The sequence below is a fragment of the Haliotis asinina genome, chromosome 7 (genome assembly GCF_037392515.1).
Source record: "Haliotis asinina isolate JCU_RB_2024 chromosome 7, JCU_Hal_asi_v2, whole genome shotgun sequence".
Taxonomy (NCBI): domain Eukaryota; kingdom Metazoa; phylum Mollusca; class Gastropoda; order Lepetellida; family Haliotidae; genus Haliotis; species Haliotis asinina.
In genome coordinates, this window is record NC_090286.1 from 29,716,108 (window position 1) to 29,734,160 (window position 18,053).

The following is an 18,053-nucleotide window of genomic DNA, read 5'->3' on the forward strand; positions in this document are numbered from 1 at the left end:
GTACTGCATTTGTTGACAGCTTCATTGGATTCAACATGGCAACTAAAGCGGTGAAAGGTGCAAAGCAAACCAAAGAAACCGATAAAAAGGGAAATAAGAAAAACGATGAATTACCTTTAGTGGAAGAAAAGAAAGAAGATAGTCCCACTGAGGGAGAATGTAATGACACTCCAGAAACCGTTGAAACAGAAACTGTCGAAGAGCTACCTCCACCAAAAGAGCCAACGCCTGAACCAGTTTACGATGAGCCAACATTATCAGAACTCATCATCGAATGGTGAGAAATGTTCATATTACAGTAAAATAGATATGCATACAGGTCGCATTTTTGTTGTTTAAATTGTGCCTTAGCAAGTCATTAAATTTTAAAAGTATCAACTATCTTTATAGATCTGCCTATATTTGTCTGTAATTTGTGTAAACGTGTGATAATCAAGTTGACAATCAGGTGATAATCAAATGGCGACTGTACAACATATAGATCTACTGTATGTCCTACGTATGTAGAACAATGCATACATCTTGTTCATAATGCTTAACCTACAATACATGTAATCTTGTGTTTTGAAATTCTGCAAGTTTGATACATGATTGCATGCTTTCTTATGGAAGTAAAACCTGGAAATTCCTGGTGCATGGTAAAACTTTCAGTAAACTCTGAAGGAGTGTGCATGAAAATAAAAGCTAACATTGGAGAACTGTATTCTATTTTCAGTGTGTGTTTTACATGCTGAAACTTCTTTTTCAGTTTTGAGGGTGAGAAATCAAGAGGACTCTATGAAGGGGAGGGCAAGGCTTCATTTACAGGTGGACACTGCTATATTGTAAGTCAAACTCTATATCCCGTCGTATATTTATGTTTTCTTTGTCATACAATGTTAGACTGGTTGCATCACATAGTTATTTAGTGTTCAGACTTGAAAACGTAATTTCACAAATTTATAAATGTCTCAGAACTAACCTCTGCAGGCTGACTGGGACAGAATTAGTAATGTGTTCAAAACAGTAATAAATTTTTTATAACTTTTGTTGCCTTACATCAATTCGTATTTTAGCAATGGATTTATTCAGTAATGTAAAACTAAGCATTAAACATTCATCCTCTGTAGTAGTTAACAGTGAAATAGAAACATTTCAAATTCCCTACAAACTCGTACATATTACCATGTATGACAGTAGCTATGACTATGTTCCGTTTTTTTAGTTTCCTTGTATGTTTACTACTGCATGGACCAGTTTTAACTGCTTTCCCTTAATGCTCTTTCAGGGCCAGTTTTCTGAAGGTTTGATGCATGGCAAAGGGATGTACGTCTGGGCTGATGGTGTTGTCTATGAGGTGAGTCTAACACTCATACTATAAAATAATCACCCAAAGTATGGAACATTCTAACAGACACATAGTGTTCCTCCTAATTGGTGATCACTGCGTGTATAATAAAAACAAAACACAACAAAGCCACCACGTATGTCTCTTTTTAAAAACTATTCATGGAAATGTAGATTGACATAAATATGATAAAGAGATGACTGCTGGCAAGTGTTGACAAATGTTTCAGTGTTTGTCATGCATTTTTTGTCCTCAATATGTTTTAATTAAAATAATAACAACCATCATCATATTAATTCAGCAAGGTTTATACGTTATTTTCAGGGGGATTTTTGCAAAAATCAGGTGACTGGAAAGGGAATATACAAGTGGCCAGATGAAAGGTAGGATAAAACAAACTGTGAAACTGCTGGGCCCTTCAGTAAATTTCTTGAATCCTTACTTAGCAGAAAGTGGAAAAAGTCAGTTCTAAATTTTATTGGTTTATCCAATGCAGAAAACTGATAGAGTGCAGAATGATTGTGATTAAGCACAAACATTATTCCACAGTTTCAGGTAGTTCCATGTTTTGTTGTCCATTTTAGATAGATTTGCAAGAAAGAGTGTTCTTAAATGTGTAACTTAATTTAATTAATTATTCTACATCTTTCAGCACATATGAAGGTGAAGTGTTGAATGGGAAGCGACATGGCGTCGGAACGTTCCGATGCCCAGACAATTCTATGTCCTACAGCGGAGACTGGTGTAATGGGAAGCGTCATGGCAAAGTAGGTCATTCCTTATTCTTGCTGTGAAATCTTCAGTAGCCTAGTGTTGATTTACCTATATATATCATTATATTGTGTGGAGTCATGCAAAGAGTTTATCATTATAACGTTACCTCAGAATCATGTAGAAGAAAGTTGGAAAGTCAGCAAAGCAGTCATAAAATCACACTTTTCTACCACTTTGTGACTCATGTTCAGGACAGATTAGTGTGAAATGCAAAGTCTATCCTAGTGTTTCCACTATGCACGTTTAGCAGGGTGCAACACCCTACCCTTCCTATGTGACAGCCTGCCTTTTTTATTCAGCACCCTGCCCTTCTTTTTTTTCAAAGATTGATCGCAACATGTGATGGTTTTAAGCTTCTATTTCATACTGAAGTTAGGGACTGTTCATAATTTATGGCTAGTGTTTAAGTGTGTGTATGAGTGGGGATGGGGGTTTAATGATTTTTAGGGGTGTTACCCATTTTGTTCTGGAGATGTAGGGGGTCCAGCAATGTTTTGCATGTGTATGAGGAGGGTCAGTAGTTTTGTACTGAAGAAAATCAAAGAATTATGCTTAAAAATTCTGGGAGGCGTAGGGGTCAATGATTTTGTACATGATATGCAAGTGAAATTCACTTAAATTTTATTTTTACATGCTTCTGCTTAAAAATCATCATCATCATCATCATCATCATCATCATCATCATCATCATCACACACGCAAACACGCATGCATGCATGTACACACACTCCTTTCCATAAATTATGAATGGTCCTGTAAGCAAAATAACTGTGCTCATTCAGCCCTGAAGAATCATATGCATGGATATCTTGACATAAAGCTCAGAAATCTGTCATTGCATGCCGTTTTTGGAATAGGGGTGCTTTCCGAAGTGAATCAGAATGGAAAATGTTGCATGAATATAAAGAATAGTAGATTTGTAGTTTGGTTGTGAACCATTATTTTAAAGTTGAAAATGCTCTACAAAACAACACTCCATCATACATAAATGTCAGCAGTATTTAGTTAGACTTGAAGTAGTGAGCGAGAGTATGGTTTTATGCCACTTTTAGCAATATTCCATCAATATTATTCTGGAGGGCAAAAAAAAAATATCAAAGAAAGGTTTTCTGGATTGAATTTGCCTTATGTTGATTACTGTAATTTTCCTCAGTTGTCTCCCCTTCTAATGTGATATATCTCACCCCAGGGCCGAATGGATTATGACCCCAATGGCCGTTCATACTTTGAGGGTGACTGGGTGTACAACATTCGACATGGTTGGGGGACACGTCAGTACCCGTCAGGGAATGTCTACCAGGGTATGTGGTTCAACAATGTCCGCCATGGTGAAGGTACAATGAAGTGGCTGGACAGGAACCAGATCTACACCGGGCAGTGGGAGAATGGTATACAGGTGAGGTACAATGGAAAATTCACTCTTGCTGATAATGATGCGTGATAGTATTAGCAATATTTTGTGTATTTGTGGTCACAATAGCATTGTTACCAGCTCACTGTACATATGAACGGCTTTCAACCTCTGAGACATTCTGAGTTGATAATGGTGACATTGTGGATCACATGGTCATATTTCGTGCCTTTCTAGATAATTTGTCATCCTGGTGATGTTGATTCTTGTTCATGAAACCCTTCACTGGTTTATTTGGTCCAGACTTGACCTTTTTACAGTTTTGGTTTGAGTAGTGTGCTCTTCATCAACATACAACTGTCTTCTCAGCTCCCTATGGATCATGCAAGCAATTATCCTTACTAGTGCTTGGTACTGGGGTATTTGCATTCATATGATCTTCTCTTCCGTTCAGTATGACTCGGAAAAGGTAATCACTTCATGATTTCTGCCTACGTAATTATGAAATGTGATTAATAATGTCATGTCATATCCAAGGCTTTGTGATGTTCTGTTTACCTGTATTCATATGACATGGTAACTAACTCTGTGGTCCAGTGGATAAGATGTCATCACAGAGGCTGTAAGGTCAATCCCAGGATGTGATACACCCAGCTGTGATTATCACCCCCTGTTCGTTCAGCCTGGGGTATTAAATTGAACTCTGTCAGTCCATCTGCACACCTTCGTCTTTTCCATGAGGAGAAGTTCAAAACTGTTCACTATTTCTTCTCCTAACTTAGCACATAGTGGTAGACAGATCAGTTGGTGTACTGCTACCTTTTGTTAGTTTTAGATTTCTGAATTAAATGCTTTTGTACGTTTTCCATGGCAATACATTTGACTTTGACTGAAATTGGTGTTAGTGTTCTTTTCCATAGCAGAACTGTAAAACCATTTAATATTTCTTTACCAAACTTGCTACATAGATAGATCTCTTGGTGTATTGATGTCTGTTGGTAGTTTTGGAATTCTGATTAAAGTATTGTTTGTGTTTCCATGGCAACAAGTTCGATTTTGACTGAATTTGGTGGTAGTGCTCCTTTCTGGAACAGAACATAAATACCTTTCGGTATTCTTTGCCATATACACACCAAAACATTTGCCATAACCATAAGTAGCAGACATATTGATGAAGAGTATTTTGCCATTGTGGGGGATATCAGCTTGAAGTACACTGTGTCTGTGTGGGGTATGTTAACCCGTGGCATGATGTCTCACTGTAAAACTGGCAGCAGTCTGTGCTAATACAAGCAGACACATGTAAATGCATTCAAGTCGTGATGTATGTCAAGCTATCTGTAATGTGAAGTTAAACCATCATTATCAGCTGAACCTCATGTTCAAGGTATTTTCAGAGATTCGTTTTTCTCCACAGCATGGTATGGGTCAACACAACTGGCTGCTGCAACGTGTGCAGGGATCTCAGTACCCGCTGCGCAACATGTACGACGGAGAGTTTGTCAATGGACTGAGGCATGGTTTTGGTACCTTCTATTACGCTAACGGAGCGAGGTACGAAGGCTACTGGAAGAACAATATGAAACATGGAAAGGTAAGTGCTGAAAGGAAGGGCTGAATGTTGTTTTGTCACTGTCAGTAATTCTACTATATCACGATGGCTGCAATGAAAACAATCTCTCTGTATGATGTGATGTCATTGTTTCACTGTCAGGCTCGTCATAAGATTATGTGGAAGGTTGAATCATGGTTGAAATTTTTGCTCATCATGACAAGCCCCGGATTCAATCCCCCCATGTATCCAGATATTGGTAAAACTGGAAGCAGAGTAAAACCAAACTCACTCTTTGTTGTGACTGTCATGTTCAACCAAAGTCATTGTGGTTGACAGGAATAGTGAAAATAGGGAATAGTGTGATCATTAATATTCTGTAAAAAGAGGGCAGGTGACAGGGTGGCTGGCGACATTTGACTGAAACAAAGCTGTGTTCGAGAAGATATTGGAAAGTATAATGGACTAAAACAACTTGAAAGAAAATGAGAAATAAATATTGTATTAGCAGTGTTACACTCAAATTATATCTGTGTCTGTCAAAAGTCTGATAATACTCAGACATTTAAATTGTCTGGAATTGTCTAGGAATGGTCACAGATATAAAAGTCTTTGACATGGTCAGTTGCCATAATAAACATCTTGCTCCAATCTTTGGTTATGAAATATTCACAGACCTGTGGAACCAGTCATGATGTGTGTTTCCTACTCTGACTTAAGGTATTTTCTATTCTGACTGTTTTGTCACTAGAATAAAATAGGTACCCATATTTTGTGTTCATGTTAAGGCATGAACATACTGTTCCCCAAACAGATTCAATGTTTTGTTGTTACAGGGCAAGTTCACATTTAAGAATGGTCGTATCTATGAGGGCATGTTTGAGAAGGACCACATCGTGGAGTACCCAGATTTTAATGTAGATGGTGCCACTACTCCAGACATCACTGCCATCCGGACCAGAACACCATTACCATCAGGTGAATATGGAAGCCGCATAGTACAATTTATTCCTGAATCCAGAAACTACTCAAACTTGCAATGCATTGCGCTTACCTATAAAACAAGTTTGAGTGTTGGGACCATATGCTGTGAAATCATGCTGCATCAGCCATGTTTCAATCCCCAAAACCTTTTATCAGAAACTTCTGATACCCACATTCTGTAATAATGATTGATCTCCAACCGGAGTCATGGTACTATCTGTTTTGGATGTTTCTGTTTCCCCAAACTAAATTTGCTGGGGGTTATGCTGGGATTATCTTTGAAGCAAAGTGGTGATTCCTTGTTCTCAAGTGTCAAAGTCTTGGTCATGTTTTATGTAAAAGAGTTATGGGCAGTACTTCTTTTGTAGAGAACATGAGCATGCACAGCAACGAGAGTCGCAACACTATCAGCCCCAGCTTTCAGCTAGAGATCAACCATCTCCTGGCAGAGTTCACCGACATAGACCGAGAGGAGGAGCTCAGTCAGGTAACTGAGACTTACTTTGTACTTTGTCACTCACATTGTACATGCTTTTCCTTAAAAATCCTCATCACTCCTTCCCTCAGCCATAAATTATGGACGGTCCCTAAGGGATGGCGTAGTGGCTGTGTGGGTTAGGTGCCAAATCAGGATACAGGCTTATCATGGAGTCTATGTCAGCCCGTCTGTCAGTTATCGATCACCCCGTGAGTAGGGCAGTGCATGAGCACATTCAAGCACACATACACATATGTTGTGTCCTTTTCTTCATTATGTTATGTCATTCAAACACGTACCTTGTTTTCAGATTGTTGTCTGTAATGCACTCATCTGTTTTACTTTTTACGCCTTCAGGTGATGTATGTGACAATGAGACATGTGACCAGTCTGAGGAAGGTGTACAACTACTATAGTTGCCTTGGTTACGAGGAGAGCCCGGACAACACATTCATCATGAACAAGATGCAGTTCTGGCGCTTCCTCAAAGACTGTCAGCTGCACCATGAAGATGCCACACTCATGGACATGGACAGAGTGATAGGCCTGGGTAGGCAGTAAACTTGTCCCAGCAGAACATCAGATAGACCTGGGTAGGCTGTAAACTTGTCCCAGCAGAATATCAGATAGACCTGTGCAGGCAGTAAACTTGTGTAAGCAGAACATCAGATAGACCTGGGTAGGCTGTAAACTTGTCCCAGCAGAATATCGGATAGACCTGTGTAGGCAGTAAACTTGTCCCAGCAGAACATCAGATAGTCCTGTGTAGGCAGTAAACTTGTCCCAGCAGAACATCAGATAGGCCTGTGTAGGCAGTAAACTTGTGTAAGCAGAACATCAGATAGGCCTGTGTAGGCAGTAAACTTGTGTAAGCAGAATATCAGATAGGCCTGGGTAGGCTGTAAACTTGTCCCAGCAGAATATCAGATAGACCTGTGTAGGCAGTAAACTTGTGTAAGCAGAACATCAGATAGTCCTGTGTAGGCTGTAAACTTGTCCCAGCAGAACATCAGATAGGCCTGTGTAGGCAGTAAACTTGTGTAAGCAGAATATCAGATAGGCCTGGGTGGGCTGTAAACTTGTCCCAGCAGAATATCAGATAGACCTGTGTAGGCAGTAAACTTGTGTAAGCAGAACATCAGATAGTCCTGTGTAGGCAGTAAACTTGTCCCAGCAGAACATCAGATAGTCCTGAGTAGGCTGTAAACTTGTGTAAGCAGAACATCAGATAGTCCTGAGTAGGCTGTAAACTTGTGTAAGCAGAACATCAGATAGTCCTGTGTAGGCAGTAAACTTGTCCCAGCAGAACATCAGATAAGCCTGTGTAGGCAGTAAACTTGTGTGAGCAGAACATCAGATAGGCCTGTGTAGGCAGTAATCTTATACAAACAGAACATAAGATAGGCCTGAGTAGGCTGTAAACTTGTCCCAGCAGAATATCAGATAGACCTGTGTAGGCAGTAAACTTGTGTAAGCAGAACATCAGATAGTCCTGTGTAGGCAGTAAACTTGTCCCAGCAGAACATCAGATAGGCCTGTGTAGGCAGTAAACTTGTGTAAGCAGAACATCAGATAGGCCTGTGTAGGCTGTAAACTTGTCCCAGCAGAACATCAGATAGACCTGTGCAGGCAGTAAACTTGTGTAAGCAGAACATCAGATAGTCCTGTGTAGGCAGTAAACTTGTCCCAGCAGAACATCAGATAGGCCTGTGTAGGCAGTAAACTTGTCCCAGCAGAACATCAGATAGTCCTGAGTAGGCTGTAAACTTGTGTAAGCAGAACATCAGATAGTCCTGTGTAGACAGTAAACTTGTCCCAGCAGAACATCAGATAAGCCTGTGTAGGCAGTAAACTTGTGTGAGCAGAACATCAGATAGGCCTGTGTAGGCAGTAAACTTATACAAACAGAACATCAGATAGGCCTGAGTAGGCTGTAAACTTGTGTAAGCAGAACATCAGATAGGCCTTGGTAGGCTGTAAACTTGTGTAAGCAGAACATCAGTTAGGCCTGGGTAGGCTGTAAACTTGCACAAGTCATTAATTATGTAAATAATATTAAAATAACAAAAAATGATGACAACAATACCAAATCATGGACAAGGTTCATTGCCATTACCAAACACAAGCTCAGCCCTGTGGATTATCAGCCAATCAGGAAACAATAGCATGCTAGTAGGTGTGGCCTATTTCAGTTTTGGTTTATGGAGAATTCAGTGCAGAGCAGCTTCTATGATCAGCCTATCAAATGCCACAGTATCACTTGTGATGTATTTTGTTAGTTACCCTTTATATGGTAATTTGGTCATGATGGTTACTGATTCATATTAATGTGGTCTGTTTTCTTCCAGGCTACAACAAACCCACATATTCGCTCCACAATCCCTATGAACGCATCCTGCAGAGAGAGTTTTTAAACTACCTCATCATCTTGGCGTTCCATCTCTACCATGAAGAGCATGAGTTAGTAGATCTGGTTGTTGAAAGAAAATCTGTTCACCCAAATGGTCCAAGTTGTTAAGTGGCGTTCACACTAGAAACTACAGTGGAAGCTGTCTAAACAGGCACACCTTGGGACTGAAGAATTAATCCAATTTAGACAGCATGCTGGATAGAAGAGTTGATGATAAATGTATAAGCCAGGGATGGGATTGAGATTTTATGCCGGTTATGACAACTTGCTGGATTGGACAGATGCCAGTTTTGACAGCTTCCACTGTATAGTTTGAAAACACATGTTGTCAGACTCTAGTTTGAGAGTTCCAGCATTCCAACAACTCACCACCAACACCAATTTCAGAGTTGTCAAACTGTTGTCAAGAAATAGGTTCAGTCTCTATTCTCATGAACATTTGCATCAAACTTTCAGAGTCATCAAACCCGAGTTTGATATGTGCATCATTGTCAAAGTCACGTTGTTCAGAGATGACTGGTCAACAGTCAACTAATTTTTGTCCACTCATTGGTCCTGTAGTCTAGAGGGAAATTTTGAAAGGTTTCTTTCCCAGCTTGAAGAGTTTACCGAAGTGAGATCTGCACTCAAACTATTGCTTGTATTTGTTCAGACGTTGTGACATGATCCAAAATGTTCTGTACAAAGGCAGCATACAGATGCTTAGCTTGTATAGGACATTATTGCATGCAGTAACTGGCCATGTCCATATTTGCAGTGGATCTTCTCCCGTCCTCGCTTGGTGTATGTCTAAGCTCATTCAGGAAAAGGTTCTGCGTAATTCCTGCAATGTGAAAGGTGGGTTGTATTTTGTTATACACAATATATCCATTTCATCTTATTCCCCCACTGATTCATGACTTTCTGCAAGGAATTTCTTTAGAAATAATGTTAAACCGTGCTGTTTCCTGATTTTACATGCCTGATTTTACAGGGAAGCAACTCTTGTCATCCTAATGTTAAGCTTCAGTCACATCTGGTTCCATCCAGAATTGAGCCGTCATTCTAATTTTATCTATCTTTAACATCAAATATTTGTATGAGTGATTTGAACTTTATTTCACCTTGGTTCAACTCCCCACATGGGTACTATGTTTGAAGCCCATTTCATCGTATTGCTGGAATATTGCTAAAAGTGGTGTAAAGCAAAAAACTCACTCACTCAAAAACTGTTTTGTTCCAGGTAACATCTATTATGAGACCCGCAGATCTGTGAATGCCCTTGTACACATGGATCAGGCTTATGAGGTTTACCAGTCAGTCTGCAAACACAGAGCGGTGAGTCTTTGATCTGTCATTAAACCAGTAATCGTTTCTGAACAGAGAAGAACCTCAGAGTTTATTATGATAAGTTCTCGTAACATTATTATTGTAAGAAATAAAATATTGATGAAGCAGAGACGAGAATGATTAAAGGCTCAAATCTAATGTGTTAGTATTTTCAAAATGTCAACTGGCATTTTTGCTGCTTGTATTAATGGGTTTTTTTTTTACAATTTGCAATTCATGCATGTGTGATAGTGTGGAAAAGAAGTTTGGTTTTTCTTTTATTTAGGCCAAGCCCAAAGAGCCAGCTCTGAAGATGAGACAGTTCCTTTTCATGATACAGGTAAATCATAGCCCTACCTTCAAACTGCCACCCAAACCTGTTAGTCGCCTCTTACGCCATATTTACATTTTTCTCACCAATGAAGCACTGTTATGTAACATGCTACTCTCAAAGGCACATTGACAAATATCAGAAAGGTATTACTCATGACTGTTTTATCCCTGTGGATAATATAGAGTGTTTTTATTGTGGGTTTATGCATTACTGCTCTTTCTCCAGGACTTAAAGCTCATCAACTCCGACCTGACACCTCAGGCTATCCTGGAAGTGTTAGCCTCAGATGACCCTAAAGTTGCTGATGGAGAAGGCTGCTACAACCTGGAGCTGGAGGTGGGTACCCGGTAGTTTCATGATTTAAATTCAGTTTTCATCTGTAAGAATGTGTATTACTATTAGTAGTATAAATCAATATCTTAACACTGAAAGGGTTCCATTAAGACTTACAGTAGTTATTCTTTATCATTCATGAAATATGCTTTGTTGTCATTGTGGCATCCTGCTTACGAATCTGTTGGTATCAAGATTGCTCGTTTGTTGCCAGAGATTGTCCTTTGTTCCTAATATGTCTGTAAACTCTAATCTGAAACTGTTGTTCCCCAGATGACCTTCCTGGAGTTTTTCGAGGCTCTGGTTGGATGTGCCCAGGTGTATGTGACGGAACAAGTGGTCAAGGATCCATCAACCCCACGCCCCAGCACTGTCATGACACAGGAGCAGAGCATGTACTCTGTGCCTGCCTCACCATCCAGACTCACCAGTCAGGTAGTGTACTCACCCTTTAAACTCACCATACTCACCTACTGGACTCACCAGTTTGGTAGTAATCTCCCCCTTCAGACTTGCTGGTTAAGTAGTAAACTCACCATCCAGACTCCCCAGATAGCTAGTAATTTCACCATCCAGACTCACCAGTTACGTAGTTATCTCCCCCTACATAGTTGCTAGTTGAGTAGTAATCTCACCATCCAAACTCACCAGTTAAGTAATAATTTCACCCTCCAGACTCAATGGTTAGGCAGTAATCTCAGCCTCCAGACTCACAACTAGGTAGTGATCTCATCCTACGGACTCACCAACTAGGTAGTGAGCTCACCCTCCAAACTCACCAACAAGGTAGTGATCTTATCCCCCAGACTCACCAAATAGGTAGTGATCTCCCCTTCCAGACTCACCAGTTAGATCGGGAAGTCCCAGTCTCACCTCATGGTCTTTCCACACACGGTACTCTTGCCTGTAGACCTGTAGATGCACCTGACAACAACTGAACATCTGTTCTAATTGTTTCCTTTCTTGTTGCATCTTCTGCAGGCTGGCATGGATGATTCTGGGGACACTGTTGCTCAAGCAACCCCCCACCAAACCCCTCATGGAGGATCCAACACACCAGCTGCCTCCCCATCTCGAGCACAGTCGTCAGGGGCAGGGACAGCCAAGACAGGGGGAGAGGGATCTTCAAAAGCCATAGATGTAATTAGTTTTCAGTATACTCTTAATACAGCAGCAAGGTGATAACTTACATGCAAGTACTTTAATACATGGCAACTACATTTCGTGACAGCTATTAACCAAAGATCTTTTTGTTTCCCTGAGGTTATTTTAAAGTTTTAAACAGCAATGATTACCAACATATTTGTTTGGTTTTAATCTGTGTCTCGTTTCTTCCACCATGTTCTACATGAGAACCACACATAGCCTTGAGCTGTAAGATAAGCTTCACTCACTAACCTTCTGTTTTGTCCTAGGCCCAGCAGTCCAGCAGTGTCAACCTGGGATTGACCTCAGAGCGAGGTCACCAGGGCACCAGTCAAAGTCACCATGACAGCGCCAAAGGAGGTAGCCAAGTGTCACATACATCAGTCTCTGTTACCCCAATTAGCACCAAACATCCTTTGTACAGCTTCCGAAAGTATTTGTTATAATGACACCATGCCATTTTAGAAAGGGCTAAAATGTAGCAAGTGTTATATGTGGGATTACTCTTTCTTAGTAAAGTACAAATTCTAATTCTTTTATGTGTTGAGTGCTATCCGGGTGTGAGGGTCTGAGTTCGAATCCCGGATGGCAGTCAACACAAAAAATACTCTAGTTTGTACTTTATTAAGAAAGTGCAATCCCAAATATAAGTTTGGGTTAATCAGATATGTGTGTATTATTAGTGTTGTTCAGGGATCCCGGGGTAATATGAGCTGATGTACCCTCTGTGTTAAGTATTAACTAACACAGCCAGTAAATTAACCCATGTGACATCTATATTACCATGCTCTCTATATTATCTTGCTGCTCGGGGTGGTGGGGTAGCCTAGTGGTTAAAGTTTTCACTCATCATGCTGAAGACCCGCGTTTGATTCCCCACATGGGTACAGTGTGTAAAGCCTATTTCAGGTGTTCCCCACCATGGTATTGCTGGAAATTTGCCACAAAAGTGTAAAACAAAACTCACAGTCTTGCTGGTCATGTCTGGCATACATTCGTTGTTCCAAATTTGTTAGAATTCCACATATGCATTTTTTCAATTCATATGTTAGCACCCTAGATCTATGTTTTTTTAAAAATATCATAAATATCAGAAAATTGGTGAATCCAACCCAGACTTTTGGTGTAGTGAGCATACACTTTAACCGCTATCCTTGCCCCGCTCTGATGATTAACCACGTAATTTTTCAACTGGTGACTGGTGACTGCAGAATGCTGCTCATGCAGTCAAGTACTGGTTTATGGGTTCAAATTGCCTGGAATATTGCTGACTGATACCCGTGAAGGTCCCGGGGTAGAATAGGTCTTCAGCAACCCATGCTTGATATAAAAGGCAACAATGCTTGTCGTAAGAGGCGACTAATGGGATCGGGTGGTCAGGCTCGCTGACTTGGTTGACATATGTCATGGGTTCCCAATTGCGCAGATCGATGCTCATGTTGTTGATCACGGGATTGTCTGGTCCAGACTCGATTATTTACAGACCGCCGCCATGTAGCTGGAATATTGCTGAATGCAGTGTAAAACTCAACTCACTCACCCATTGCTGACTGATGCATAAACGACATTTTGATCTAATTTTGTTTGGTTTACCTCAGCCAGATCACTTTGTCATAAATCAATGTTCAATCAGTCACTCACCCCACTGGTTTCAAGAATGAAAAATCTGCCTAGTAGCATTTTTTTCCAAATAAATGCCAGTGTTGATGTATAAAGATAAACATCTAACCAGTCATTGTCCATTGACAGATGTGACCCCTCTAGCTGACCAACAGAAGAGTGCATCCTTCATCAGTAACCATACCAACGGCACAGAGGAGAATGCAGCCCTTGTCCAGAGTTCAGTTTCCATGGCAGCGCACACAGAACCATCAGCAGAGCATCCTGAAGGTTGGTTTTGAGATCTGTATTCTGTGGTTGTTTTTGTTCTAATTACATGTTCCTCCAGCCACTATATTACCTTCCTTTCTGACACAGAGGAGGGACGATGAGCTAATCTAGTGGTTAAAGCATTTGTTGAAGCCCATTTCTGGTGTCCACTGCCATGATATTGCTGAAATATTGCTAAACGTGGTGTAAAACTATGCTCACTCACTGACAACTGATATAGGGTGAGGGTGATCCCATGGGGGTGTCCAAGGTAGGATAGGTCCAAGCCAAACTTTGCTGGTAATGAGGTGGCTGAAATAAGCGAGTGGTCGGACTAGATGACTTGATTGAGAGTGTCTCTGTATACTCTTATGGGATAGAAAATTGCTTACAATCACTGGATTGTCTGGTCCAGGCTTGACTGTTTCTCAGCTGGCATCTTGCGGCTGTGATAATAATGAGTGTTAAACAACACATCTGGTATTAATGTGCTAGGCTAAAGTGGAAATCTGTGATGTATGGACCCTTCATTATGTCCATATCTCCTTGTGTGTTGTAGGTGTCGTTGAAGATCATGCTGATGGTGGGGCTGAGGACCAAGAGGTGGAGCCGGAGGTGGAACTGGATGAGGCAACAAGACTCTTCAACTTCTGGACACACCAGATACACATCTTCTTTGTTCGCAAGTTCTTCCCAGCAAGCGAAAAATTAGCCAACCTGAAGCGTCTAGTTGAAAAGCGTCAGATGGAAGAATCCAAAATGAGGCTGATGACAATTAATGCATCCCGCATCCACCAGTCCGACACAGAAAAATCCCAAGCCTAGAGTCCAGATGCTGATGCTATCAACAGAGAAACTCAACATATGTTTACTGTTGCGTTTGTCATTATGGATTTCAGCTCAAAGCCTGTGGAATTATTAGTGAGATGTATCTGATAGCGTTTTGCCTGACTTAATTCGAAATCAGTGAAGAATTCGGAAGGATGAACTTCATATTGAATGATTAATGAATTGTTGAAGAATTCTTTTATGAAATCCTGCATATAAATGAAATGAAACCGTCCAGTTGATATTTACTTCATGTTTATAAAGAACTGTGATATACATTTATATTTGTTGTGTTTTTGTATAAACATGATGGAGTGTTTATTTCTTGGATTACACATTTTTGACTCAATTTTATGCTTATTCAGTCATTCTGTAGATGAACTGATTGGAACTGTACTTGCAAATCATGGACAGACATTACTTTGAGATTGTGGAATCTTAAAAACTGAGCAACCATATCTCTGACACATTGTCAATACCTGACTAAAAAGGACAGGGTGACAATGGGTGACATGGTTTGAAATTCAGGTGTCCTAACAACTGAGCAAGACCTTCTTCGTCACAGCAGCTATTTCATAATGGACAGGGAGGAAATACAAGATTTTGATATTCCGGGGTTCTAAGCTTTGAGTAACACCATCCTCGTTTTAACAGCTGACTTAGATAGGACATGGTTACAGTGTTGTGTTCGAGACTCAAGGTCCTATGCCTTGAGTATCTGTCCTCATTGCAAGAGTTGAGTGAAGGAGACAGGGGTTAGTTGTGTCACCTGGCTGATTGTATGTCATCATACCACTATGCATTAACTACAGTCTACAGTGCATTCTTCAAAATAACATTCACATACCTACATATGTCTTGTGAAGGTAAAAATGTATGTTAATTTGTTTCCGGTCATTTAGAAAAGCGTTGAAACAGAAAATGTTGACAGCTGACCTGTGTGTATACTGAACATCAAAGGAAACGCAGCTCTGGCTTTTTTACAAAGTTATAAACATGAATGCTTACTGTTTGGAACAATTTCATTTGATGTTTAGTATATAATGAGTGAAGTATCTCCATGCATATTTTTGGGGAAATTGTAATTCAATGAATAAATCGGATACTGATTACTGCTGTGTTTCTCATGTGTCTAGGTTGGAGAAGGAATAATGAATGGGGCAATCCCCTGCAATCAGCATGGTAAATCACACACTGTAACCTATTCCTTGGGAGTTTGGTGACATGCTTTGCCAGGTTCTATTTCTACGGCTGTAATGCAGATTTTATTAGGATTATGTTTTAATGTGTGTGGCTATTCGTACTGAAGGCATGTTCACAGTTCGCCAGTGGCGGTGGGACAACGTAGAATATGTAGTTAAAATGTTTGATTGACAGTGATATTGCAGGAATATTGCTAGAAGCAGAGTAAAAGAAATCTATCTCACTCGCTCACACACTCAAAGTTTACCAGGCGTTAGTTGTTTTTCTGGGTTTGGCATATATTGTCTACATCCCACTATCAAATAGCTGCACTACTGCTTAGCAACACAGAAAACACAGCATCATCAATTTACATAGGCAGCTGGACCGAGGTGAACCCAGAACATCAATAGATTGACTAATGTCTTGCAGTGCATGACATTCACACCCATGCCTGTTATCGGAGTCATTTCTGTTGACTTGCATGTTAATTTAGTGTAGCATAAATTATTTTCATGAATTTAATTTTCGTAGGATCCAGGGCAAATTTGTTCATTCGAGGGGAATTATCTTTCTCACAATCGCATAATTTCTGTTTGTTTTCCGTTACTTATATATCCAATAGCAAGAAGTTAATCAGCATATATATAGTGCCTTTACATGGCGGCCTGGATTTTAAGTTGATAAACGTGATGGCATTAGTTAAATAGTGGTCCAAAAACTGAACTGAAATTATGTGTGCAGTGCAGCTATGATTTCACATTTACCTGTCAAAGTTTACAAAGATCCATCCTCAACTCACTTCATGAAAATTATTTATGCTACACTGAAGTAACATGTAAGTCCATGGAACTTACATCAAGTGACCGTATATAACTGGAACGGGTCTGTATCTTAACTCGTGAACCACAAATTGAACAGAGACTGAGAGAAAACAGATTTGTCAAATGGTTCTCATCTTCTAAATGATCATGTTTACTTTGAATTATGTTTTGTATAACTGACCCTCTCGTTAGTGATGTGGATGGTGTGTCTGCCCAGAATGTCCTGTTGGAAAGAGTTCCTTCCGTTCTCTCATTCTTTCTTCCACAGATTAACAGAGGTAACACAGGGATAGAAAAAACAAGAACTGGTCCATTCTGAGTTTGTATAATGTGACGAAGTGGGTTAGGCGTATGGTGCATGTTGATGGCACAAGAGGTCAAACATATAGGGACTGGTAGGAGCATTCACTCACGCTAGCACGCCTAGCGCGGTAGAAGAGCTATATTCTTGAACACACCCTGAAACATTTTTCACATCAGCATCCTGTAATATTTACACAAATCATAGGATATCATTCTAGGAGTCAGACTCTCCTCATAACCCTTGAAGATCCGGGTTAGAATTGATCTTCAGCAACCCATGCTTGTGAAAATCAAGAATGACACCCCATGCACGTATATGGAGCTACTGCGTTGTGCACGTGCATCCCATGTGTCGTGTTTAGAGGTGGTAATAAAGAGAATTGGGTCGCGTTCAAAAGATGTCCGCCTCATAACCCTTGAAGATCCGGGTTAGAATTGATCTTCAGCAACCCATGCTTGTGAAAATCAAGAATGACACCCCATGCACGTATATGGAGCTACTGTGTTGTGCACGTGCATCCCATGTGTCGTGTTTAGAGGTGGTAATAAAGAGAATTGGGTCGCGTTCAAAAGATGTCCGCCTTTGAAAAGTTTATTAAGGCTTATGCTTTTTATCCGAATAGAAAGATCACGTTCCCTTACTTTTTTAAGAGCATATATGAAGATCATCAGGTCCTGTCACACATCGGATGAAGCATAGGGTACTGCAGATCAAATCTGTGGCAGTTCGTCCAGAGTATGAGACGTGAAGATCCGGGTTAAATGCATTGTTCTTAAGCAACCCGTGCTTGTCCTAAAATGCGACTAACAGGTGGTCAGGTTCACTAGATTAGTTTCTGTCATTATATCCTAACTGCGCGTAGATGGATGCTCACGTTGTTGATCATTGGATTGTCGGGTCCAGACTCAATTATTTATAGACCGGCAGCATATAGCTGTGATATTGCTGAGTGTGGCGTAAAACTAAACTCACTCACTCTATCCCCATATGAAAAGCCGCCGGGAAAAAATGGATGCGAATGAATATTGGATTTGATACCCTAAATTACA

The 18,053-nt window shown here is 40.3% G+C and overlaps 1 protein-coding gene across 1 annotated transcript; it reads left to right on the forward strand.

Moving 5' to 3' along the window:
- Positions 1 to 11: 11 nt before the first annotated feature.
- On the forward strand, positions 12 to 15,806 carry LOC137290688 (radial spoke head 10 homolog B-like). Its single transcript, XM_067821766.1, has 20 exons — positions 12 to 277; positions 749 to 824; positions 1,268 to 1,336; positions 1,652 to 1,710; positions 1,980 to 2,094; positions 3,291 to 3,497; positions 4,870 to 5,046; positions 5,841 to 5,982; positions 6,357 to 6,475; positions 6,824 to 7,016; positions 8,815 to 8,926; positions 9,634 to 9,713; positions 10,099 to 10,193; positions 10,471 to 10,524; positions 10,744 to 10,854; positions 11,125 to 11,286; positions 11,833 to 11,991; positions 12,267 to 12,357; positions 13,747 to 13,887; positions 14,426 to 15,806. Exons 1-20 carry the CDS (start codon positions 36 to 38, stop codon positions 14,689 to 14,691), a joined length of 2,670 nt encoding a protein of 889 aa, XP_067677867.1. The 5' UTR covers positions 12 to 35; the 3' UTR covers positions 14,692 to 15,806.
- Positions 15,807 to 18,053: the final 2,247 nt, after the last annotated feature.